At 49.8% G+C, this 26,624-nt stretch overlaps 2 protein-coding genes across 2 annotated transcripts; both read right to left on the bottom strand.

The window, feature by feature from the left end:
• Positions 1-540: 540 nt before the first annotated feature.
• On the bottom strand, positions 541-7,763 carry ZNF669 (zinc finger protein 669). The gene is given in 5 exon segments (XM_077997910.1): positions 541-2,593; positions 3,002-3,062; positions 3,568-3,694; positions 7,574-7,678; positions 7,680-7,763. Coding segments are annotated over 5 exon segments (1,302 nt in total). The 5' UTR covers positions 7,743-7,763; the 3' UTR covers positions 541-1,647.
• Positions 7,764-13,743: 5,980 nt separating this feature from the next.
• On the bottom strand, positions 13,744-17,012 carry LINC02897 (long intergenic non-protein coding RNA 2897). The gene is made up of 5 exons (XM_077997602.1): positions 16,908-17,012; positions 16,731-16,865; positions 15,261-15,396; positions 14,723-15,078; positions 13,744-14,680 (listed from the first exon to the last, which is right to left on the bottom strand). Exons 1-5 carry the CDS (start codon positions 17,010-17,012, stop codon positions 13,883-13,885), a joined length of 1,530 nt encoding a protein of 509 aa, XP_077853728.1. The 3' UTR covers positions 13,744-13,882.
• Between the last annotated feature and the right edge of the window lie 9,612 nt (positions 17,013-26,624).

The following is a 26,624-nucleotide window of genomic DNA, read 5'->3' as shown; positions in this document are numbered from 1 at the left end:
CAGGCGCGGAGGCTCACACCTGTAATCCCAGCACTTTGGGAGGCTGAGGTGGGCAAATCATGAGGTCAGGAGTCAAGACCAGCCTAGCCAACATGGTGAAACCCTGTCTCTACTAAAAATACAAAGAATTAGCTGGACGTAGTGGTGGGTGCCTGTAATCCCACCTACTTGGGAGGCTGAGGCATGAGAATCGCTTAAACCCAGGAGGCGGAAGTTGCAGTGAGCCAAGATTGCACCACGGCACTTCAGGCTGGGCAACAGAGTGAGACTCCGCCTCAAAAAAAATAATAAAATAAAAAAATTAAACTTACCTACATATTAGGAAAACATCAAAATTCAACCATGAATTCAGCACATTATCAAATGAATAGACAAAAATCCTACCAACAAACTTAAGAAAATATCATTACCTATGAAATTCAAGTACTACTGCTTAAAGAGCATTTACAGAACTCTCACCTCAAGGTTTCCCTGCAAAATAAGGTGAAAAGCATACTCAAGACTCTTTGAGTCACTGATAAAAACAATATACTTGTAACTTGTGTAAGATTTCACACATTTTTTTCAAGCACTGCACGATAATTAATTTGCATCAGGCTTTCCAAATTAGAAAAGCTTCACTTATAGAACTTTCCAGTGGGAGTTTTCACATGACTTTTCAAGTAAATGTTAAAACTGAAAATATTCTTGCAGTTTCTAAACTATTAGAGTTTTAATCCTGTGTACGTTCTTGTATTTACAAGGTCCAGCCAGCTACAGTGTGCATTTTCATATGTCCTTGAGTGGGTATGAGAGAAATGAAACATTCCCACATTCTGGACATTCATAGGGTTTTTCTCAGGAATGAGCTGATGTCTTCAAATGGAACTAACACAACTGAAGGCCTTACCATAAATTTAAATTCAAAAGGCTTTTCCCCACTCTGAGTCCTCCCAAATCTTCAAAAACAGGAAAATCTGAAGGCTTGACCACATTTCCTACATTCTTAAGGTTTCTCTGCAGTGTGAGCTCTTTCATGTTTATGAGGGAATGGTAAAGAGTAAACGTTACCATATTTCTTACATGCATGGGCCTTTTTTCTTTTTTTAGACGGAGTCTCACTCTGTTGCCAGGTTGGAATGCAGTTGCACAATCTCGGCTCACTGCAACCTCCGCCTCCCGGGTTCAAGTGATTCTCCTGCCTCAGCCTCCTGAGTAGCTGGGATTACAAGCATATGCTACCACACCCAGCTAATTTTTTGTATTTTTAGTAGAGACGAGGGTTCACCATGTTGGCCAGGATGGTCTCGATCTCCTGACCTCGTGATCTGCAAGCAGAGGGCTTCCCCCCAACCCCCCATGGCTTTTTATGTCCTTGAAAAATAACTAAGACAACTGAAATGTGCCACCATGCCCAGCAATGATTTTTTTGTTTTGTTTTGAGACGGAGTCTCGCTCTGTCGCCCAGGCTGGAGTGCAGTGGTGCAATCTCGGCTACTGCAAGCTCTGCTTCCCGGATTCACGCCATTCTCCTGCCTCAGCCTCCCGAGTAGCTGGTGTGAGCCACTGTGCCTGGCATTATTTTATTTGTTGTAGAGACAGGGTTTCACCATGTTGCCCAGGTTGTTTCACATTGTTTTAATCCAGGCTGGTTATGAACTCCTGGGCTCAAGCAATACACATACCTTGGCCTCCCAAAGTGCTGGGATTATAGGCTGAGTCACTACACCCAGCCTCTATATCATGACTTCTTTCATGGCGAGTAAGGTGACTGGAACGAGTGTAGGCTTTACCGCATCTCTTACATTCATAGGGTTTTTCTCCAGTATGAATTCTTTCGTGGAGGTGAAGGGAACTGAGGCGACTGAAGGCTTGGTCACATTGTTTACATTCATAGGGTTTCTCTCCAGTATGAGTACTTCTATGGTTACAAAGGGAACTCAAACGACTAAAGGCTTTGCCACACTGTTTACATTCATAGGGTCTCTCTCCAGTATGAATGCTTCCATGGTAACGAAGGGAAGTGGAACAGCTGAAGGCTTTATCACATTTGGTACATTTATAGGGTCTTTCTCCAGTGTGAGTCCTTTCATGTGTCTTAAAAGAACAAGAGAATCTGAATGTTTTTCCACATTCCTTACATTCGTAGGGTTTCTCTCCAGTGTGAGTTCGTTCATGTATTAGACAAGAACCGGAAACAGTGAACGCTTTACCACATTGTTTACATTTATAGGGTTTTTCTCCTGTGTGAGTTCTCTGATGTCTTTCAACTGAATTGAGAAAATAAAACGCTTTCCCACATATTGTACATTTATAAGCTGGATTTCCACTGTGCATTATCCTGTGTCTTCTAACACCTGGAACAGAAACGAAGAGTTTCCCACACTGGTCACATTTATATTGCTTCTCTCCATATGGTTTGTATCCTGAGTGAGCTAGGATGTGCCTGTTAAGGAGGGAATGACGTACAAAGACTTTTCCACAAATACTGCATTCACATTGTTTTAATCCAGTAGAAATGTTCTCACTCAGATCAAGATTTGGAATTTGGCTGACAACTTCTCCACACTGACTACCTTCTTTGCTTTCACACAGTCTCTGTACCATATCATTTCTGTAAAAAAATGACAAGCACATTATTATTGGTTGGTTTATTATTAACTTTCTACTTATTAATAGGTCTTGGACTTACACTGCTACCAATACCAGGGAAAATGCATTTTTTTTTTTTTTTTTTTTGCCATGACTGAATTATTTGAAAGTAAATGACTACTGAAAACACAGCTACCACCTGCATGGCTATGACCAAAATAGTAACATTCATATACACAATTTTGTAGTACTATTTTCAAGTAAACTGTTTTCCAAACACTCACTGCTACACTGAAGTACGTTACATTTTGGGTGAAATTTTTCTAAAAAGAAATAAATTTCAAGCGACTCTTACTTGTTTTGATTGCTTGTTTTTAAGTTCATGACATGCTTAAGAGGACTTTTATTTCCTCTTCTCAGTGCAAATTACCTTATATCTTTCCCAGGTTTTTCGAAGTGATCCTCAATATTCTGGTCTTTCCATTTGTTTCCTAAAATGCAGACCCACAAAATTATCATGAATTATTACAAACTATAGAAACATTACTAGATTTGCCGGGCGCAGTGGCTCAAGACTGTAATCCCAGCACTTTGGGAGGCCAAGACGGGCGGATCATGAGGTCAGGAGATCGAGACCATCCTGGCTAACACTGTGAAACCCCGTCTCTACTAAAAAATACAAAAAACTAGCCGGGCGAGGTGGCGGCGCCTGTAGTCCCAGCTACTCAGGAGGCTGAGGCAGGAGAATGGCGTGAACCCGGGAGGTGGAGCTTGCAGTGAGCCGAGATCGCGCCACTGCACTCCAGCCTGGGAGACAGAGCGAGACTCCGTCTCAAAAAAAAAAAAAGAAACATTACTAGATTTAATGTTCATTGTACACAGTGCCCATGCCTGATTTCTTCACCAAATCATTCCCTTGCCACATTCCAAATCACAAATAGCACTGATGATAGGGAAATACTTCTGTAATTAAGTGAAATGTGTTGTCATTCTCACCTACAGAAGCCAGGTTCCTGCAGGTTTCCTGCATCACCTCTCTGTAGAGATTCTTCTGAGAAGAATCTAGCAAAGCCCATTCCTCCTGGGTAAAGTTCACAGCCACATCCTCAAAAGCCACGGAGTCCTGGAACATTCCACACATGTGGATAGAAGGATGGGTGAGACTGACAGCACTGGGAATCTATACTCAATTCATAAGCTGTTTACATGATTCTAAAATTTCCAAGCATTTATTCTATGACTTGTCATAACTGTAACTCTGTTCACACATACTCCCTCCCACACAGCAGTATTAATGCTAGAATTGAACTATTCAAAAAGGCAACAGCAAAGTAGAAACACCCATCTCATTAGAGAATCCAAGGAGTAAGATGTGCTGCTAGGATTTACCTTTTAACTTCACTTTGTACATTTCTAGTATCTGTCATAATAAAGTCCTACCTAATGAGCGTAAGTGAGTTAATATTATCAGTCCTGAGACTCTTATTCTTAAAAATGCCTGCTCGCAAAGTTCAATCTTTGTTTGTATTAGTAACTTACCTTTTGAAAGGGATTCCACCAACCTAAGTAATAAGAATGACTCACTGCATCTAAACAACTGATGCAATATATTTGCCAAAACTTTTTCTCCTGAAGGTCTATTATTTTATGTCACTGCAGTGGTATTAGGAAACCAGACACCAAAACACAGTCTGAACACGAAGTGTTCAATGAGTTTCCCTGGAAGACAATATTTTACATGTGCTGTCACTTGTTAACTGGGGAGTTGAGCCCATTCCATGTGATTACACCAAGAAAGAATAGGCTTATTAAATTTAATTTAGTAAATAAAACCAATAATTGATATTTAACAATATTAATACAATTTTTAAAATTTCTATTGCACAATGTCAAAGCAGAAAGGAATAAGAGGAAATATGGCACATGTTTTTAAAAATGACATTAATGTCACCACTTCCAGATGCTATTCTTATGAAATCACATAAATTCCCAAATCAGGCTTTTTTAGGCAAGAAAAACTACTTTTTCATACCTAGTAAAAATGACAAATGTCAAACGGTTTTTAGTCATCTAAAAAAAGAGTGATGGCTTGCCTAACATACTTCCAAGATTTTCAAACAAAAATATTCAGGACAGCACAGTATTAGCAGAGAGATGAACAAGCACAAGCAGACCAAGGGAAAAAAGTCTTAATGACCCAGCATTTATATGGAAGGTTGATGAATGATAGAGTAGGCACTGTAGAATAGAAAAAGAAATCACATGCACTTTAAAATATGAGGCAAACCAGGCTGGCATCTACTTAGGAAAATGCATTGCATTCTTCTCTATTCCATGAACAATAATCAACTTATTATATATTCAAGTATGAAAGATAAAGCCAGAACACTTTCAGAAGTCACAGGAAGATTTTTTTTTTTTTTTTTTTACGAAGGATTAGGCAGAATTTTTTTATGGAAGAAAAAAGTGATAAAGGAACAGACAAACTCAAACATATTAAAATTTAGGGAATAAAAAGAAAACAAAGTGGGCCAGGCATGGTGGCTTACGCCTGTAATCCCAGCACCTTGGGAGGCTGAGGCGGGCAATCACCTGAGGTCAGGAGGTTGAGACCAGCCTGCCCAACATGGCAAAAACCTGTCTTTTTTGTTTATTTGTTTTTTGAGATAGAGTCTCGCATTGTCACTTGGGCTGGGGTGCAGTGGCAAGATCTTGGCTCACTGCAACCTCCACCTCCTGGGTTCAAGCAATTCTCTTGCCTCAGCCTCCCGAGTAGCTGGGCTGACAGGTGCCTGCCACCACATTGAGCTAATTTTTTTGTATTTTTAGTAGAGACAGGGTTTCACCATGTTGGCCAGGCTGGTCTGGAACTCCTGACCTCGTGATCCACCCACCTTGGCTTCCCAAAGTGCTAGGATTACAGGCATGAGCCACCATGCCAGGCCTAAAACCCCATGTTTACTAAAAATACAAAAATCAGCTGGGTGTGGTGGTGGGCGCCTATAATCCCAGTTACTCGGGAGGCTGACACAGGAGAATCATTTGAACCCAGGAGGCGGAGGTTGCAGTTAGCAGAGATGGTGCCACTACACTCCAGCCGGGCTACAGAGCAAGACTGCGTCTCCAAAAAAACAAAAAAACAACAAAAAAACCTTCAGATATCCACATAAGAGGGTACAGATGTGTCCACTGTCATCAATTCTTCACCAAGCTACAAGAGGGGAACTGACATTTTGGTGAATCTTTGTAAATCATCAATTTATCTGTCACACTTTTATTTCACCAGTAGCATTTACAAAACTAAGTCCTACAATTCCATTTGAAATTACCCCTAAAAAGAACAGACCTTTAAAAGTTACTACACTCACCCTGGGGAAGAAATAAATACGAATTTTTAGCAAATAAAATAAGAACAGACCTTTAAAACTTACCACACTCACTCTGGGGAAGCAATAAATACGAATTTTTAGCAAATGAAATACATCATTTTACCTTGCCTCTTTGGAAATAGTATTTTTATCTTTCAAGCTGTACTGACAAAATGTATCTTACAGTCAGTGAAAACCTGAAACTCAAATAAGCGGACAAGCCTTTTCAAGGTAACAAACTCAGGGAGGCAGGGCTGACTCCAACGCAGACCTTTCTAAGTGTCACGGCAGGCCATTCCATCCCTCGGGACACCCATCCTGTTCAGTAAAGCACTCAGTGACCACCTAGGAGGCACTGGCACTGCTCTTTGTCCTCCTGTGTGCCTTCAGTGCATTTTAATATTCAGGTGCTTGCACATCCTCTCTGGGGTGGGTTTTCCTTGTCCTTTGGGACGGTTTTTCTCTCTTCACAAGTCTGAGACAAGCTAGAGAGCAGAAATCATTTCTGCCTTTTCCTCTCAATATCAGCATCCAATTGGCAAACCATCAATGTGTCTCCGAGGAATAAAAACTCAGGCTGGAGGAACAATTTTAATGACCTAACTTTAGTGACATTACATTATATTGTCCATTAATTTTAATGTCCTAAAATTTTAAAGACCCTAAAGGGTCACCATTTTAGATGAAACTATACCAGGAGATTCCTCTAAGGCCAAGAGCATCCAGCTGCTCCCCTGAGAGACTCTACCCCCTACCTCAGGCTGTCCTTGGGAATGAGATGACCCCGGGGCTGATACTCACTAGACCCTCCAATAGACATGGCCACTGTGGGTATCCTGGGTCATCCCCAGACAGTTCTAAAATGCCAGGACTAGGAAAAGACAGGAGGATGGCTGAGGACACAACACCCTGTAAAGTTTTCACGGGGCGACCTCAACCTAAAGACATTTTGGTAATATGTACACTTAGGAAGGATGAAAAGAAGAGAGGCACAAATATTTTTTTTTACAGTAGAGTGTCAGATGATTTATTCTCCGCTTTCCTCTCATGTAAAATGTTTGGAAACAAAAATATTTTGGCCAAGGTGGTTCACGCCTGTAATTTCAGAGCTTTAGGAGGCCGAGGTGGGCGATCAATTAAGGTCAGGAGTTCGAAACCAACCTAGCCAACATGGCGAAACCTTGTCTCTACTAAACATACAAAAATTAGCTGGACGTGGTGGTGGCGCCTATAAGCCCAGCTACTTGGGAGGCTGAGGCAGGAGAATCGCTTGAACCCGGAGTCAGAGGTTGCACTGAGCTGAGACTGCACCATTGCACTCCAGCCTGACAGGGCGAGACTCCGTCTCAAAAAAAAAATAATAATAATAAATGGTTTGCTTCCTCATTCACCTTATCAAAGCCTCTCATTTACGCCCCTCCCGTGGACCCCAAACCACAAACCATGACTGCGGTACCCGGTTTATGAATCGCGTTTGCTCAAACACGCCGTTTAACGTTTTAACAAAGCCTCAGGTTAATTTTAGGGGGAGAAAGGTGGGACTGGAAGCTCCATGAACCACAGCTCCTCCCACGCTGGAACCCCGCTCACCGTCAGGGCTCTCCCGGATCACCCTCCCGTGGTCACCGCACTACCTGGGTGGGGGAGGCGCGGGGTTCCGGAGAGGGCTCCGGCCGGCGGAAGTGGCGCCCGCAGGTACAGACAGGACGCGGGGGTCCCGCTGCCCGCGCCGCCCGGCCCTGTACTAAGGGGACTGAGGCTCGGCTGGCCGCCGCGACTCGGTCCGCAGGTTCCGCAGCCCATGGCTGGTTCCAGCAGGTTTCACCCAGCCCTCTTCCCCACTTCGGGAAGCCAGGCGCAGTCCACTCACCATTCCTCGGCTCCCCGGGTGTCCCGGCGTCAGCTAGGGATGTCCCAACACCCGCAGGTCACAGGGTGGCCGAGGCTGCTGCAGAGCCACCGGGCCTCCCAGAGCCAGGAAGTAGCAGCGGAGACTCACAGGAAGAGCCTACGGTGGCGAAGGCGAGACAAAGCGCCCGCCAGCCAGATCCCGGAAGCCGCCCTCTCCTTTCCGGCGGCGCGCCTGATTGACGGGTCCCCACCCCAGCGCCCCTGATTGTATGGGGCTTCAGGCCCCGCCCCCTCAGGCCCAGAGTGACAGGAAATTGCGATCTCACTAGGCTGGTTGTGGCCAGAATGACCCTTTTGGCCTAGCGGTTTGTAGGGGGTGCGTCCTTCCTGCGCTGGGATCTGACCATGCAAGGAGGACCTTCGCATTTAACCTTGTATACAGGGTTATAGCTATGTGTGCATAATATAGATATAAAATTAAAAGCAATATAATGACAATTCTGCAACTGCCCAGTGGGTTCACCTTGCCCGCTACCTAGACAGAGCCGATTTCTCAAGACGGGGGAATAGCAATAAAGAAAGAGTAATTCACGCAGAGTCGGCTGTGCGGGAGATCGGAGTTATTTTATTTTATTTTATTTTATTTTATTTTATTTTATTTTATTTTTTGAAACAGAGTCTTGCTCTGTCGCCCAGGCTGGAGTGCAGCCTCGGAGTTTTATGATTATTCAAATCAGTCTCCTCGAGCATTTGGGGAAAAGAGTATTTAGAAAGTTTATTTTGCCAAGGTTGGGGATGCTTGTGCATGACACAGCCTCAGGATGTCCTGATGACAGCTGCCCAAGGTGGTCAGAGCACAGCTTGGTTTTGTTGGAGATAAATGCTCGGTGTCGCAAAGTGAAACCAGCACTCAAGCGAAAGTTTTCTCAGCAATGCAATTTACCTCTGCAGAAGCGTGCTGCTCGCATCAGTCACAATCGCAAGAGCACACGGAACAAAGGAAAGCAGGGGTTTTTATTCCTGACGCAATCCCTACCTCTGGCATGGGCTGGGGCCGGACCTCAAGATCCAAACTGACCCCGTCGGCTATTTGTGAATATTTTCCCAAATAAGGAAGGGGGAAGGGAGTCGTGAGTTACAATGGTGGGACGTGTGGTTTGGAAGGGAGAAATGGGTGCAGAGCAGGTAACCAAGGGAACAGATGTGAGTGATCGATTAGAACTGACGGGGGGAAGGTTGTTTACAGTAACTAAGGGCAAGGAGGCATGGAGAACAAGAAAGTTGGGTTCCACAACAAAACACAAGAACGTTAACATGCCAAACCTTGGAAGAGAAACTGACTGTATCTGACAGTTTTACACATTTTAGGGAGACAGGAGACATCAATCAACATATGTAAGATGAACACTGGTTCGATCCGGTACAACCTGAAGCAAAAGTGGGTCAACTCGAAGCCAGGAGGGGGCTTCCAGGTCACAGGCAGGTGAGAGAGGAACGGTTGCATTCTTCTGAGTTTCTGATGAGCCTTTCCAAAGGAGGCAATAAGATATGCATTCTTCTCAGCCAGCAGCGGATGACTTTGAATAGAATGGGAGGCAGGTTTGCCCTAAGCAGTTCCCAGATTGACTTTTCCCTTTATCTTAGTGATTTGGGGGGCCCAAAATATTTTCCTTTCCAATTTCCCCCTTTTGTTTTAGAAATATTTTGGAGAAAGCATTTCAGAAGAAAATCAGTCTCTGTGCCAGGTTTTGTCTGATTTCTCAAGGAGTAGCTGGGATTACAGGCGCGCGAAACCACACCTGGCTAATTTTTTTTTTTTTTGGTAGAAACGGGGGTCTCCCTCGGTTGCCCAGGCTGGTCTCTGGTGCCCAAGGAGGGGCTCCCCGTAATGTCTACAAATAATCCAGTGAAGGAACACCAGAGCGTGGAAAGCGGAGGACGACCGACAAAGGACTCCACAGTAGGTTTTCACTTCAAGCTCTAGGGTAAGTGGGCGCTCGGAGAATTCCGGGGAAACCTCGGGAAAATGTGGGTCGGGCTGAGAGTAAGTTCGCTAATTACTTAAGCCTTGTGCGGCAGTTACTGCGCCGCGGTGAGGTAATTGTGAGTACCCCAAATCTCACATCTTTGCTCCATCTGGTAGACGAGTATTCTCCTTGGTTCCCGGAATATGGAGCCATGAATGTAGAAGGTTGGGACAAGGTCGGATCAGACTTAAAACCAGCACAAGAGGGCCACGATATTCCCCTCTGCTTGGTCTGTGTGATCGGCAATTAAAACAGCCCTGGAGCCCTTCCACACTGAGGAGGAGAAGAAGGAGTTCAGGATGACATAGGAAAGTTGAATAATCAGGAGTCTAATTATCAGCAAAGTGAACCATGACAGTCTAGTTTAAAAAAGGGCGAGAAACGGGAAGGTATGTATGCTAATCTCCAAAAACTTATAAAAGAAACAGGGCCACCTACTGCGCCTTTAGGGGAAGGTCTGGAATGGCCACCCCCAGGACAGCCTTAGGAATTTTTGGAAGGGGAGCCTGAGACTGGCCTTGCCGCTCCCATTGTTGCAGGCCCTGCTGTTAACTGTGGCAAAGGAAAGCTTCAGGCTTGTCCAACAGCCAATTACGATGAGGGAATGAATGATCCAGGCTTGCCCACCTGTTAATTATGGTAGAGGAATGCTGCCAGCCGGTCCAAATACAAATTATGGCGCAGGGACAATCCAGGCATCCATTCGCCAGGCACAAGAAATGGGGGATTTGAATGCTTGGCAGTTTCTGGTCATTATTTCGCCAGCTGAGGAGGCCAGAGAACTTGCTCAAGCATGCTGGGAGCCATTTCCTTCTAAAATATTAAAGACCGAAAGCAAACAATTGGACAATATGGGCCAAATTCTCCTTATGTTCCTTGTTACAATGTGTGGCTTATAACAGACGTTGAATACCTGTGGATTGGGAGGCATTAGCCCGATCCACCCTGTCCCCCTCTGAATTTCTCCAATTTAAAACCTGGTGGATGGATGAAGCAACAAATCAGGCAGAAATGCTCAAGCCCAACATCCCGTTAATATCACGTCTGATCAATTGCTTGTAATTGGACAGGCATGGGGTACTCTAAATCAACAGATGGAAATGGGTGATGAGGTTGTTGATCAGCTCAGAACTATGCCTAAGAGCCTGGGAGAAAAATTCACGACCCTGCTACTGCTTATCCTTCTTTTAACACAGTTCAACAGGGTCTAAGGGAGCCTTATTCAGATTGTATCGCCTGTTTGCACGATGCAGCTCAAAAGGCTATTTCCGATTCTCATGCCAAGAAAGTGATCCTTCAGCTGCTTGCTCATGAAAATGCTAATGCAGAATGTCAGGCAGCAATTAGACCTATTAAGGGAAAGGCAGATCTAAATGAGGAAAAAACTTTAAGTGAATACATTAAAGCCTGCGATGGCATTGGGGGGCACTTATATAAGGCCAGCCTCCTTATATAAGGCTGGAGGGGGGAGAGGGGGAGAGGGGGTGGCTATTACTCCCCATATCATGGGGGGGCCTCACCCCCCTGCGATGTGGATCGTAATAGCTAGGCAGGGAGGGGGAGAACAATATTACAAAGGAGGTGTACACCCCCTGCGATATTGAGAGTAATATTATGCTCTCCCCTTCAGGATATTAGGAACAATATCGCAGGAAGTGTGTACAACCCCTGTGATATTGGGAGTAGTATCATCTTCTCTCCCTGAATATAAGAAAAAACTTATTGGGCCTACATTCCATTCCCACCACTGGTTAGGCCTGTTACATGGTTAGACACCCCAGTGGAGGTTTATGTTAATGATAGTGTCTGGATGCCTGGACCAACAGATAACTGAGGTCCTAATCATCCAGAGGAGGAAGGAATGTTAATGAATATTTCTACTGGTTATCGCTTTCCTCCCATCTGCCTGGGGCCGGCAGCGGGATGTTTAAATTATGATACACAAAGTTGGATGGCTTATGTTCCTGCACATAATGGATAAAAAGCCTTTATTCATGTAATCAGTGGAAGAACATTTCAATCTTTGGACACTATTAAATACCTTGAGCATGGCTATGTTATGACACATCGCCAGATTAATAAATTTAAACCTAATAAGAACCTCCTGCCATTGAATGGTCTGAGAAGCTAGAGGTGCTAACCTCGGAAGATTGTATTGCAAACAGTGCTGCTGTACTGCAAAATAATTCCTATGGAATCATCATTGATTGAGCCCCTAGGGGACACTTTGCAGTAAATTGTACTGGACAGAGAGAAGATTGTAGAGAGACTACTTTTGCAAACGACTACCCAGATAATGCACCAAAATTACATAGAATAATTGAAACAAATTACCCTATTAAGTGGGAGGAGAATGGTATGGCTCCTCCAAGCCCAAAAATGATTGACCCAATTAAAAGTACAGAACATCCAGAATTGTGGAAATTAATGATGGCTCAAACCCCAATTCAGATTTGGAAAGGAGAATATAAAACAGAGACCCATGGTAAAAACTTCAATTTGTTGTAGCCATGACCTCTAATCGGACGGTCCCATTGCAGAGCTGTGTTAAACCTCCTTTTATGTTGGCAGTGGGAAAAATTAACATCCTACCTGACTCTCAAACCATATCATGCCTCAGCTGTTGTCTTTTTACCTGCATTAATTCTACCTCTAATAAAGATAGTGGTTAGGGCCTGAGAAGGAGTTTGGATACCTGTTTCCCTCAATAGACCTTGGGAGGCCTGTCCCTCCATACAGAGTATCACAGAAGTACTAAAAGGAATGCTTAGTAGATCAGAAAGATTCATATTTACTTTAATAGCTGTGATCATGGGCCTTTTAGCTGTCATAGCTGCTGCTGCTGGTGTTGCTTTGCACTCTTCTATTCAAACTGTGGGCTTTGTGGATAGTTGGCAGAACAATTCTTCTAAGCTTTGGAATTCCCAAAGCCAAACAGAACAAAAATTGGCAAATCAAATGAATGATCTCCGTCAAACAGTAATTTGGATGGGAGATTGGATTATGAGCTTGGAGCATAGAATTCAAATGCAATGTGATTGGAATACTTCCGACTTTTGTATTACTCCTAGCTCTTAAATGCCACTGAACACCACTGGCAGATGATTAGACGTCACTACAAGGAAAAGAAGATAATTTAACATTAGATATTGCTAAACTGAAAAAACAACTTTTCGAGGCATCTCAGGCTCATCTCAGCCTGTTGCCTGGAGCTGATATTCTTACTGGAGCTGCTGATGGCCTTTCTAACACTAATCCTTTAAAGTGGATTAAAACCATAGGTAGATCAACAATCGCAAATTTTATTTTGGTTTGTGTCTGTTTATGCTGTTTGTTTTTAGTCTACAGATGCGGACGCGCCTTGGGAGAGAAGCCAGACAGTGAAGGAAATAGCAATGGCGGTTATTAATTAAAAAAAAAAAAACATACATATAATAGAGACAAACAGAGGGGCACATGTGGGAAAGAGAGTTTCTGGAATACCAGATGAGTTGGTCTCCCCTGTGTGAGACATCCGTGGGGAGCCATGGGCGGCCTCTGAGGAGAAAAGTCTCCTTATTGCCTTCATGTCTTTATGCCCCACAGTGTAACAGCTCAGCCGCATGCTACAGGTGCTCGGGGAGATAACACTCCGTTGAAGTGGAGTATAATCAAACATCTTGGCTCCTCCTGAAACCCACTCCCACCCATTTCAGTCCCGATCTTAAGTTAAAGATCTTAAGTAGTTTAGACACACGCCTTTACTCAAGGAAAATTCGCAGAAACCGCCACTGCTATACACCTTATCGAATGACTCACGAGTTCTCCTTCAGTATTTAATCCTTTTCCTCATCCCTTCTTACCCCTCCCATTCGCCCTAAGCACAAAGAGCTTGTAAACCAATAAATTGGGTGGAGGCCGAGAGCTCGGGGACCCGCCTTTTAACTCTTATTCTGTCTCTTTCTAAATCCTTTGTCTCCGCTGGACTCGGGGTACCCGCCGGCGGTGCGGGGCGGATTTCCCCAACGGGGCTTGAACTCGTGGACCCAGGCGCGCCTCCCGCTTCAGTCTCCCAAATTGTTGGGGTTACAGGCTGAGCCCCCGCCAGGCCAAAGGGCCTCGTAGGACCGACTGTTTCCCGACTGCGCACCCTCGTCCCGCAGCCCGCGCCAGACCCGGCGCCTCGGCCCAGCGCGCGGGGGTGGAGAGGACGCGGGAAGGGGGCGCCCTGTGGGTCCCGCCGGGTCGCTCGGCCGCACTAGTGGGTCCCCGGGCGGGCGCAGGGCCGGGTTCCGGGACCGGCGGGCGCGGGGAGGACTCGGGTTCACAGTCGCTCCCGCTCCGGAAAGTGTGCGGCGGCCGCCCCGGGAGGGACCTCGGCGGGGAGGAGGCGGCCGGAGTCAGAGTCGGAGTCGGAGGGGTCCGTCTGCTGCCGGAGACTGGGAGCGCGTCCTCCCCGCCTGCCGGGCCCGTGGTGCGGGCCGCACCCGCCGCACCCGCCGCACCCGCCGCACCCGCCGCACCCACCGCTGCGTGGCCGGGACCGTCTTGGCTGGCGCCGCCTTGGAGCCGTCGGCACCGCGCGCGGTCGGGGGAGCGGCGGGGGAGGAAGGACCCAGCGAGCCCGGGGAGGGTCCTGCAGGCGGAGGCGCCGGGGCAGGGTGTGGGGTCAGGGCCCGCGCGGCGCTGCTTCTGCTCGCGAAGTCTGCGGTCGGTCCGAGCTGGCGCGGCGGAGTGTGTGACTCCTGGAGCCGCGGGGCCACCCCTGGGAGCCGCGGGGCCACCCCGGAGCTCGAGGCTGCAGCGGGGAGTCCCTGGGCCCGTCTCCAGGACGGCTTTGGCTGAAGCAGCAGGACGGCGTTTGGAGGGTGGGGTGGACGCGTCCTCTCAGCGCCGGCCTGGACTGACAGCCTCCCCTGCGCCCACGCTGCCCTCGTGCCCAGGGTTCTCAGAAGTCCAATGCCAGGCGGAGGCGAGGGGCAGATGCCCAGGGTTGGGAGGCCGCTGGCGGTCCAGGTCCCACAGGATGCGAAGGATTTTCCAGGAGGGCCCAGGGGCTGCAGGGTGCACAGGCCCACCTTGCACGGGAGCCACTGCCCGGGCCTTAGCTGGGCGGAGCCATTCCGGGGCCGCCGCTCCTTCCCTGCGCGGCCAGGCTCGGGTTCCAGGCAGGCTGCTGCAGGGGCCCTGATCCGGGGGACAGCCGGCTACCCACCCCGGCAAGGGCACCCACCTCGGCCGCTGACAGCCTCGCAGGGAGGCCCCAGCGATGAGCAAGGGGGCTGGCGGGAGGACGGGAGGCCCAGACAGCCTGAGTCCTGGACAGGTGATTGACAGGTGCATGAGCTGGAGTGGAGCGTGTCTGGCTGGGGGCCAGGGAAGATCTGCCAGGACCTCAGGGGCTGCAGGCTGCCGACTGCCCGCCCCACCTCTGGATGCCCTACTCGAAACTCAGTTTCCTCACCTGCCAGGAAGGACCCATATGTCAGGGGTGTTTTGACGATTAAACTGGACAATCCTGGTAAGCTCTCGTGAGCCCTCCTTGGCTGCAGATCTTTTTTACTTTTCTTTTCTGACTTCGCTGTGGAACTCTGGAACGCCTGCAGGGGGGCAGGCAGGCAGGCTGGACCTTGGCCCCTGGCTGCATTGTCCCTTATGGGCGCCCCCACTCCTTCTAGGCCCTTTTAAAGCACATACCTAGCAAAACATCTGGACCTCAGAGAGCTTCAGAGAACTTTGTGCATTTCCAAAACCAAAATGCTTTCTTCCCTGACCCCATGTTCTCATCTCACTCCAAAACTCAAATTCCTTGGGCAGCCACTTCAGAAAAGGGCCTCAATTTGATGCTTGTTCTCTGGGACCCACCCAGGGCCCTTTCGATGGAGCATCATGCCACCTCCATCCGCCCCCGCCCCCCAACCGGGGCTTCCCCCAATACACTGGGGGCTCTTAACTGTAGCGACCTGGATCTGGCCACTAGACTCCAGAAGCAGGGGACAGGGAACACAGTCCCCCCAGGAGACTGGCCTGGCCATGGCCTGATGCACAGTGATCTCTGGGCAAGAGACCCTGGACAGGAAATATCTCCGCCCTCTGCTTTCAGACCCCCTAGCCTTCAGGGTGAGATTACCTTTTGCCACAGTGGGGAAAACTGAGGCACAGGGCCAGTGAGCAGCAAAGTCGGGGAGACTGTGACTGGGAAACATGCCCAGGTCCTGAACAGCCCTTCCAGGTTGCCATAGCCTTTGGGCTGTTCTTGGCATGTGGCACCCTGGTTGGGTCAGCACCTTGTGGGGTGAGGGTGCTGGCAGGAGCAGGTGCTGTGGGACCCACAGCCGGAGGGGAACATTTTCACCCTTTCCTGGCACAGCAGTTTTGTTCTCTGATGTGTGTGGACTCCTGTGCCTATGTGGGTGTGGACTGGGCCCCTTTCTATTGATCAAAAAAGAACCATTCCTGGAGCGGCCAGGGGAGTATAGGTACCACTTATGCCTAGCAGCTGGGCAGGTGGCAGTGGGGGATGTGGGGGCTTGGCTGCCCCGTGCTCCACTGCCACCTCCCCAGGGGGAGCCAGACCCTGGCCTTAGTGCCCATTCCTGCCCAGTTCCACACATCCTTCACTCAGCATTCCCCTGCCTCATTCCCCCAACTCGGCCCTGCCATGTGTCCCCAGGGGCCCTGGGATGGGCTCACAGGAGGTAGTAACTCTGTCGCCTGCCTCTGCCTGAAGTCAGGGGTCCCTAATCTGGCCCCTAGTGGGCTGAGAGGGTGGGCAGGTCAGGGGTCAGCCCTTGGCTGAACATGGGTCTTTTCCCCCACCCCTGCTTACACTGGTGGGGCTGGGGGCTACTCTGGGTCCTCCCCAGCCCCTCACTAGGCCAGTTTGAAGGAAATACTTGTACAGATGGCTTCACCTGTTGTCAGTTGCCCTCACCAAACTGGAACCAACCAGCTGTTGCTCTTGGACCAGGGCCTGGGCCTGAGGCTGCCATGAACAGTCAGTTTTCTGCCTTCTGGGGGGTGGCATCTCCCAGCTCTGGGTGGTCCCCACAAGACACGATGTCCAGCACTGGAGGGAAGAGATCAGGGTGGGAACCCCTGACCACAGGACCTGGCCATGAGCTGTAGGTCCCTGTGGGACGCAGGCTCCTGTGGATGCTTCAGGGGGTGAGTGGGGGTCCTTCTGGCTGGCAGAATCCTGGTGGGAACTGGGCATGTGGAGCTGGCTTAGGCAGGATGGGCAGAATTCGGCCTGGCCAGGGAGCCAAGGACTGGTGTGGCCAATGTGGGCAGCGGGGCCCTTGGATCTAGGCCCAGTGTCAGCAGAATGGCAAGTTAAAGAATTGCTGGCCCAGCTGGATCTGGGGAGAGGCTTTCCCAGCAGAACCACCTTGTCTGCACTGGGTATTATTGTCTGACCTTGGCAGAGAGGCCTGGGGGTGATGGTCTGCTGGTGCGTCCCTGCTATCAGGCCTTTGTGGCCCCTCAGGAGCTAGGTGCTCACTGGGCAGGGGGAGGGGCCCAGGGGCTACCTGTGTGTATCTGCCCTTAGATGTGCCCCCACCCCAGCTTCTCAGCCTTCAGGGTTGGGGCCCAGGACTGTTTACCTGCTCTATGGCTCCAGCTCTTACTAGCTCGCATGGTGACTCTGACAGTTTCCTTCTCCCAGCCTGAGTCCTCCTCTGGGAGACACAGGGTTCCAAACCCCATGCAGGTAGAGTTTGCTATTAGCCACTCTTATGAGCCCACCTGGGCCTCCTCACTCCACTGGCCTGTGAGACCCAACTGGCCAGACCTGGTGTCCTGTTTGTATTTTGCTTTTTCCCAGGGTGTGTTTTCTGTAACTACCGCTGTGTGGAGCTATCATAAGAGCCGCAGGGTATAGAACATTCCCACCCCCGAAAGCCCCCACTCTGGGGCCCTTGGCTGGTCAAGCCTGTTTGGCTTGGTGTTGACAGCCCCTGCAGTGTGCATTGTTGAGTGGATCTGTCCACATGGCTGCCTGGGCCTGCATCTCCATCCTTGTTGCTGAGGCCCGTTCTGTTCCCCCACTCTCCACCTGAGCTACTCCTGAAGCCAAGACGAGGGATGGGGAGGGGGTGCTGACAGGGACCCCCCTGGGTGAATCTCTACTGTGAGGGGGCTGGGCTTGCCCCATCCCATCATTTTCTCCCCGAACTCCATGTCAGCCAGAGGTCAGCCAGGCGCACCCTGTCCCCACCTGCTTTTGTGCTGCCCATGAACTGAGTGAATTTTACATCCCCAAGCAATAGGAAAAAAATCAAAAGAAGATTAACACTTTATGACACTTTCCAATTACAAGTTTCCATGTCCATAGTGAAGTTTTCTGGGAGTGTAGCCTTGCCTGTTCCTTTACACATTGTCTGCGGAAGGCTGCGGTCACGCTGCAACTGCAGGGCCCCGTCCTTGGGACGGAAGCATTGACAAAGTTGAAAATACTGACCCTCGGCTCTTTAGGGAGTTTCCAGCCCATGCCTGGTTCTGAGCACTGTCTGCTGAGACCCCAGGCTCTGGGCCGGCTCCTTCCTCACTCAGGGCTCCAGTGGCCTCTGCTGGTGTGTCTGTAAAGTGGGGGTGCCATGGGGCCTCCCTGTGGGGTGTTGAGTCTTGTGCCAGGTTTTGGGGTGCCTGCATCAGGCTGACTGTCTCACTGACAGAGATCCCAGTGCCTGATTCTGGCCAGTAGGAATATTTACTCTTAACCAGTGGGGACACCTTGGGGCTGAGCTGCCACCCACCCAGCGGTGTCTGGGTCAAGGTTGGGGCAGGGCTGGTGTCCTGAACTGCTTTCTGAAGGGGTCCCAGTGGCTGCTGGTGCCAATGCCTTCGAGAGAGCGCTGAGGCCAACAGCTGCTGGCAGCGGCTCCCTCAGGCTGTGTGTCCCGTGCCCTCTGTGTGCGAGTGACAGGCGAGTGCCTGCAGGGGTCATGCTGGGCTGTGTGCAGGGGGCCAGAGGTTAAAGTTCCCTGAGCAACTGTGTGGTCCAGGAGCAGCCAACGGGTCTCTGGAGGTGTGGCTGCCATGACCCTACCCTGAAGGACTTGCTTGTCATTGATAGAGAGGAGAGGATCCCCAGGAGGTGCTGCCTGAGGGGCTCCATTCCCGCTTGTGAAGGGCGCCTAGGGTCCTCCTGGGGCGAGTCAGAGACTGAGCCCTTGGGGTGAAAGTCCCTTCCCCCAGCTGAGAAGCAGCAGGCACCGGGGTGTGGGCTGCCTTAGGGCCCCCGCCCACTCGCACCCTCTCCTGCCCGGGGTGTGGGCTGCCTCAGGGCCCCCGCCCACTCGCACCCTCTCCTGCCCTGCAGCTGCTCCACCCTCGGGAGGTGAGGAAGATGGGAGGATGAGGCTAAGACACAGGGGAGACCAGATTCCAGGCACATAGACTGGCCGGAGGTGACGCCTGCTCCTACCCAGCAAGCCCAGACCTCCACATGCAGGTAAGGGACTGAGGTCTGGGGTATGACCTCCCTAAATCGCCTCAGGGTGGAGGAGGAGCTGGGCCACTGAGATGGGTCTGTATGCCTGGCCCTGGGCCCTGGGTAGCAGGCTGGGGGTGGGAGGGGACACCCATGCTGCAGATGGGGAGACTGAGGCGCAGGGCTCCGAGGGCTCCAGGAGCAAGGAGGAGGCCAGGGCTGGCCTGTGGGGACTTTGGTGTTGACTCTGGGTGAGGTGGAGCCCGCAGATGTGACTACAGCAGAGCTCAGGTGGCTGCAATGGGGTGAATGGACCCAGGCATTAAGGGCACCAGCAGATGACTGCCACTGCCCAGTGCGGGGGAGGGTGTCTATGAGGGGCTGTAGATTAGTGCCAGCAGGGTTTGGGTTTCCCAGCAGATGGCTGTGGGTGTGAGACAGCAATCAGGGGGACAATGCCCAGGGGTTCTGGCTTGGAACAGAGGCAGGTGCACTTTGCTTAACTGTAGATGGCCTGGGTGGGGAGGTGGGACTTGGCTTTGGAGAAGCCAAGAGACGTGCCCATGCGAGTGAGTGTCATCCTGGGATGGACACGGAGGGGGGCAGTCACACAACCTGGGGACCAATGGCGTATGGGCTGAGCCCCCATGCCCGCTGGACTGGAGCAGGCAAGGAGGTGAGGAGGAGCCAGCCTGGGAGGGGGAAGTCGGGGAAAGCCCAGGGGACCAGAGGCCAGAGCAGTGGATCCTGGGATAGGATGAGAATTCTTTTGGCTGTGCTGTCCCCATGGCCCCTACTCCTGATCACATACTCCAGTACTCTTGCCCTGAGTCCCTGCTTGCCCCCGCCTACCTGACCATCCCAGGTAGGAGTTAGGCGTTTTCATCCCCTGTGAGCTTGGGCTGTGAGGGTCCCTGGACAGCAGCATTTCAGAAGGCATTGTCTGGCCGTGGACAGCACTGTTGAGTCACTGTGGTTGCCTGGTCCTGAGAAAGAGCCCCTGGTGCAGTTTCCTAGGCTCTCACTGTCTCCTGGGGTCTCTGCCCCCCACCTGGGGAAGCCTGGGAGGGCAGCTCAGAGCTCTGGGAGGTGCCTCTTCCCAGCATCTGTCCGAACTGTGCCCACCAGTGCCTTGGCATCATCCCCTGAGAGGTGGGCATATGTCCCTGTGGGTGGGTGACAGCAAGGTCATCACAGGGAGGGGGCCGGAGGGGGCCTGTCCCTGTGGGTGGGTGACAGTAAAGTCATCACAGGGAGGGGACGTATCCCTGTGGGTGACAGCAAGGTCATCATGGGGAGGGGTGTATTCCTGTGGGTAGGTGACAGCAAGGTCATCATGGGGAGGGGACATGTCCCTGTGTGTGGGTGGCTGCAAAGTCATCACAGGGAGGGGCGTGTCCCTGTGGGTGGGTGACAGCAAGGTCATCATGGGGAGGGGGCATGTCCCTGTGGGTGGGTGACAGCAAGGTCACCATGGGGAGGGGTTATCTTCCTCCTGGGCTCCTGGTGCCCCCAGGGGAGAAAACCGTTGGGCTGAGGGTAGAGGCTGCAGCAGCCCCGGACACCAGAAGGGGGCAGAGGCAGGGCCTCCTGGATGCCATCCTCACCCGGTACCCACCAAGCCCTGGAGCTCTACACAGGGAGAACTAGGGGCGCAGACTCCAGTGGGCCATCGCTGCCCAGCCGTCTCTGAGGCTCCCAGTTCTCCAGGCAGCCGGATTTCCCCTTCTGGTAAACTGCTCCCAAGGCCTGTCCTGGTTCATGCACCCAGCTGGGTCCTGGGCCTTCTCCTGGTGGGCCTGCCTCAGTGTGCTTCCTCGGGCAGGTGGGTACCCCCCTGGCAGATGCCCTTATGACCTGAAGGCCCCAAGGCCAAGGGGGAGCACCCCGGACCTCTCAGCAGGAGCTGTCAGTTGGAGGAAGCAGACGGGGAGGGGACACATGGTCCAGCTCTGAGAAAGCCTGACGTGGGGGAACATGATGTCGAGGCTTCTGGGAGCCTCATCTACTTAGGCAGGGGTCTTTGAAAGGCCAACACTCCCTACACAGGAGGAAAAACCAAGATCGCAGGCGTGGGCAAGGGCAGCTTTGGAAGAGCATCGGGTCAGATGGGCCTCTGCTCCCCACCTTGGCTATGGCCTTCCCGTGCACTTCTGCCAACAGGGACCCCACTGGACTCAGCTCCAGTGGGTGGACAGGAACCAGCTTGTGGTGCCAGACACCAACACCATTTGCTTCTGATGCCTGACCGTGGGCAACTCTATTCCCTCCATCTGGCTGAAGAGCCAGAAGAAGTTCCATGGAAAGCATCACACGTGAGCATCGAGGTGGGCCTGGAGGGTGGTAGGGGCAGGGCTGCCATCCTCTCTCCCGCCCTTCCATGTGGAGCTGAGGCACCAGCAGTAGAGTCTGGTTATGAAGAGTGCAGTGCCTTCAGACTGCTGTTTTCCACCCGTGTCATGAAGAACAAGCTCAGCAGCATCCAGCAAACTTACATGCTGGACATGCTGTGTGGGCTGTGGCCTTCAGGCAGGGAGCATGAAGTGAGGTAGCCCTAAGCCCAGCTGGGCCCCTCAACGTGCTCTCCTCGCCAGCCCCTTCTGCTGGGCAGCGAGGTGCAGCTCCACGGCAGGTGTACAGCGCCTCAGCACATGGAGGTGAGTGGCAGCAAGGCAGGCCTGGACAGCACGCCCTACCTCACTGTTCCCAAGGTGGGCACCACCCCTGGCTGGGTACAGGCTGGACAGCACGCCCTACCTCACTGTTCCCAAGGTGGGCACCACCCCTGGCTGGGTACAGGCTGGACAGCACGCCCTACCTCACTGTTCCCAAGGTGGGCACCACCCCCGGCTGGGTACAGGCTGGACAGCACGCCCTACCTCACTGCTCCCAAGGTGGGCACCACCCCCGGCTGGGTACAGGCTGGACAGCACGCCCTACCTCACTGCTCCCAAGGTGGGCACCACCCCCGGCTGGGTACAGGCTGGACAGCACGCCCTACCTCACTGCTCCCAAGGTGGGCACCACCCCTGGCTGGGTACAGGGGAATGGGCAGGCTGGAGGCCTCGCTTCACTTAAGTCTTCAGTTCACTGGTAGATTTCATTGAAATCTACTAGCATTATAGAATGTTTGGAGTAACCTATGAAAGACAAAATTATGTTGGAAGGCTGAAGCAGGAGGATCACTTGAGTCCAGGAGTTTGAGACCAGCCTGGGAAATGTAGTAAAACCCCGTCTCTACAAAAAATACAACAAAATGAGCTGGGTGTGGTGGCACGTGCCTGTAGTCCCAGCTACTTGGGAGGCTGAGGTGGGAGCAATTTTCCCACTTGAGCCCTGGATGTCGAGGCTTCAGTGAGCCCAGATGGTGCCATTGCACTCCAGCCTGGAAGACAGTGAGATCCTGTCTCACCAAAAAAAAAAAAAAAAAAAAAAAAAAGGCACCAGCAGGAAACAAAATCCTGTGCACTGAGTAGTTCTCCAGGATATGAAGTTGTTGGTTCATATAGAACCTGCTATGAACCAAAGTCCAAAATTAGATGTAGTTTCCCCTCAACAACATGTCAATTCATAAAAGTGGGAATCACTCCTGTGACTGTCTCTAATTGGTTAAAAAACATTTGCTTTGGCCGGGCGCGGTGGCTCACGCCTGTAATCCCAGCACTTTGGGAGGCCGAGACGGGCGGATCACGAGGTCAGGAGATCGAGACCATCCTGGCTAACACGGTGAAACCCCGTCTCTACTAAAAAGAAGTAAAAAAAACTAGCCGGGCGCGGTGGCGGCGCCTGTGGTCCCAGGTACTCGGGAGGCTGAGGCAGGAGAGTGGCGTAAACCCGGGAGGCGGAGCTTGCAGTGAGCTGAGATCCGGCCACTGCACTCCAGCCTGGGCGACAGAGCGAGACTCCGTCTCAAAAAAAAAAAAAAATTAAAAAAAAAAAAAATTTGCTTTTCTCTCTGCAACTTTGTATATATATATATATATATATATTTTTTTTTTTTGAGACGGAGTCTTGCTCTGTGCCCCAGGCTGGAGTGCAGTGGCGCGATCTCGGCTCACTGCAAGCTCCGCCTCCCCGGGTTCACGCCATTCTCCTGCCTCAGCCTCCTGAGTAGCTGGGACTACAGGCGCCCGCCACCGCGCCCGGCTAGTTTTCTTGTATTTTTAGTAGAGACGGGGTTTCACCGTGTTAGCCAGGATGGTCTCGATCTCCTGACCTCGTGATCCGCCCGTCTCGGCCTCCCAAAGTGCTGGGATTACAGGCTTGAGCCACCGTGCCCGGCCAACTTTGTATATTTTTAAATTAATTAAATCTCTTTACTATGATATGTGTATTTATCCTATTTCATCTTGGGTTTACCTTGATAATTTGTACCGAATGAGATATTTATTCTTAATTTGTAGTATTCCATAGTATTCCATGTTTTTAGGTTTTCTGGGCAGTCGACATGGAAGATTTATGAGGGTAAGGTTTCGGTGTCATCAGTGAATGACCGAGAGTTTTCTTCTCTTTTTGTTTTAAGAGACAAAAATCTTGCTCTGTCGTCCAGGCTGGAGTGCAGTGGCGTGATCTTGGCTCACTGTAACCTCCACCTCCCGGGTTCTAGCAATTCTCCTGCCTCAGCCTCCTGAGTAGCTGGGACTACAGGCACATGCTGCCATACCCAGCTAATTTTTTGTACTTTAATAGAGACGGGGTTTCACTATGTTGCCTAGGCTAGTCTCGAACTCCTGAGCTCAGGCAATCCACCTGCCTTGGCCTCCCAAAGTGCTGGGATTACAGGCGTGAGCCACCATGCCCGGCGACCCAGAGTTTTCTCTGTTGTAGCATGACAAATATAAGGATAGCTGATATACTTAAAACTCATTTTATTGTGTGAGTCGAATAAGTTACTGAATCTAAAGGAAACCAGTGAAGCATGCCATCGGACTTTGGATTATTTCAAGACAGCACTGAAACTGAGCCCACCTCCACTGTTTCATTAATATTTAGATAGGACAGAAAAGCAAATGTTGATAAGAACAAATACTACACCACTTAATAAATTATGAATGGGATGAACAATGGAAATTTGATGAATCAGAGTGATAAGTACTTATTTAGTTCATACAATGTGTTAGTCATTATTATACCTGTACACTTAATATGTAACCGTTTAACATGTATAACACAATGATTTGTGGAGAATGCATATTGATAATCATATTAGGTGGCATTAAAACCACAGAAATAAAAATGTTTCAGTATATAACACATAAATGAACATAGGAAAGTTAAGTAACTTGATTAAAAAGTGTGACTTCAATAGCAAAGACACAGATTCAACCTAAATGTCCATCAACAGTGAAGTGGATAAAGAAAATGTGGTACATTTCTTTACCAGGGAATACTATGCAGCCATAAAAAAGTGAGGTCTCCCTATGTGTCCTAGACACTGGAGTGCAGTGGCTATTCACAGGCACACTTCAGCCTCAAACTCATGGGCTCAAGCAATCCTCCTACCTCAGCCTCCCAAATAGCTGAGATTTCAGGTGTATGTCACCATGCCCAGACCTGGGAGTTTTGTAATAACACCCTGTTGAAGTGCACAAGGCAATGACCTTTATGTCAGATCTTTCAAAACAGTTCAAATAACAACGGCCATCCCCAATTACGTTCTCATGTGTTCCACGGTGCTACAGAGAGATGTCTGCTGATGGTGGCCACATGGTTGAGTTGTGATCAATGAGACTTAGAAAGAAGTGCCTGGGGAGGATGGCCCTCTCTAAATTCAAAAGCAATGGCTGCCAACCTAATTCCCCATGACCTGTCAGCTTCATGTTTCCTCCTGGTTGCTGTTTGGAATGTGGTTTGATACCTGGAGGTGGGACGGCCAACTTGGACCATGAAGGAATAAGCATGAACACAATAACTAAGTACAGACAATGTCAGAGACAGAACGTAAGAACAAACTTGTATCTCATAAGATCACTGGACTATCTCATCAATCGTGGGCTGCTACCTTTTCAACAGTGTACATGAGACACAATACACATATTATGTTCTTATGTACACAACAATCTTTTTTGGTGTAATTGAACACAAACTATTAACTACAGAATGAGATCTGTTATTATATTTCAGTTGCACCAATCATGTGTGAACATAACCTGATACCCAAATTTGCTGTATCTATTTCCACAATTGACAATGAACTTTCCATTATAGACAGGCTGGGGAAGGAACATGGGCTGTGAAAAAACATGGAAACTTTCACCCGAAGAGCTACCAGGTGAAGCATGTGAGGTTGAAATGCTCATTGCATCTGACTGGCCAACTTCTCCTCTGCCTTTCCCAGTGCCTCTCACAGAGCCAGGACTAGACTGAGCAATGGGCGGAGTGGAAGTGAAGGAGGTAGGTCCCTGCCACCTGTGAGTCAGCTTCCCCGGAAGGTCACCCACATACAGTGAATCAAATCCAAGTTGGGGTTACACTTTGTGCTCAGCCACTGGGACACTGGAGTCGTGTAACCACAGCTCAACATCACTGATCATTAGAGAAATGCTAATTCAAACCACCATGAGATGCCATGTCACAGCGGTCAGAATGTCTCTTATTAAAAAGTCAAAAAATAACAGATGCTGGCAAGGTTACAGAAAAAAAGGGAATGCTTATACACTGTTGGTGGGAGTGTCAATTTCCAACCATTGTGGAAAGTAGTGCGGTGATTTTTCAAAGACCTAAAACCAGAAATACCATTTGATCCAGCAACTCCATTACTTGGTATATACCCAAAGGAATATAAATCGTTGTTACAAAGACACATGCATGCATATGTGCACTGCAGCACTATCCACCAGAGTGAAGACATGGAATCCACATAAATGCCCATCAATGACAGACTGGTTTATATACACCGTGGAATAATACACAGCCATAAAAAAGGTTGAGATCTTGCCCTTTGCAGGGACATGGATAGAGCTGGAGGCCATTATCCTTAGCAAACTAACACAGGAACAGAAAACCAAATACCACATGATCTCACCTATACACAGGAGCTAAATGATGAGAACACGTAGAAACATAGAGGCGAGCAACACACACTGGGGCCTCTCAGGGGGTGGAGGGTCGGAGGATGGAGGGAATCAGGAATAAGTGACAAATGGGTACTAGGTCTAATGCCTGGGCGATGAAATAATCTGCACTTTGAAGCCCCATGACACACGTTTATGTGCGTAACAAACCTGCACGTGTTGCCCTGAACCTAAAAGTTTATACAGATGGCAAATAAGCCCATGAAAAGATGTTCAACATCGTTATCCATTAAGGAAATACAAGCTTAAAATCACAATGAGGTACTACGGCGTATCTATCAGATTTCTAACTTAGAAGACTCATCATGTTAAGTGTTGA

Source organism: Macaca mulatta, chromosome 1 (genome assembly GCF_049350105.2).
Source record: "Macaca mulatta isolate MMU2019108-1 chromosome 1, T2T-MMU8v2.0, whole genome shotgun sequence".
NCBI classification, from domain to species: Eukaryota; Metazoa; Chordata; class Mammalia; order Primates; family Cercopithecidae; genus Macaca; species Macaca mulatta.
The sequence above is the reverse complement of the archived record's forward strand: the minus strand, read 5'-3'. Positions and strand labels throughout refer to the sequence as shown.

What these genes read in the sequence shown, in the direction of transcription:
- LINC02897 (XM_077997602.1), bottom strand. Translation starts at nt 17,012, where the DNA reads ATGCCCAGTTCCCACCAGGATTCTGCCAGCCAGAAGGACCCCCACTCA. An exon ending in ATATGGGTCCTTCCTGGCAG is followed by an intron (nt 15,079 to 15,260) that starts GTGAGGAAACTG and finishes TCCTCCCGCCAG; the next exon opens with CCCCCTTGCTCATCGCTGGG. An exon ending in ACCCTGGGCACGAGGGCAGC is followed by an intron (nt 14,681 to 14,722) that starts GTGGGCGCAGGG and finishes CGGCGCTGAGAG; the next exon opens with GACGCGTCCACCCCACCCTC.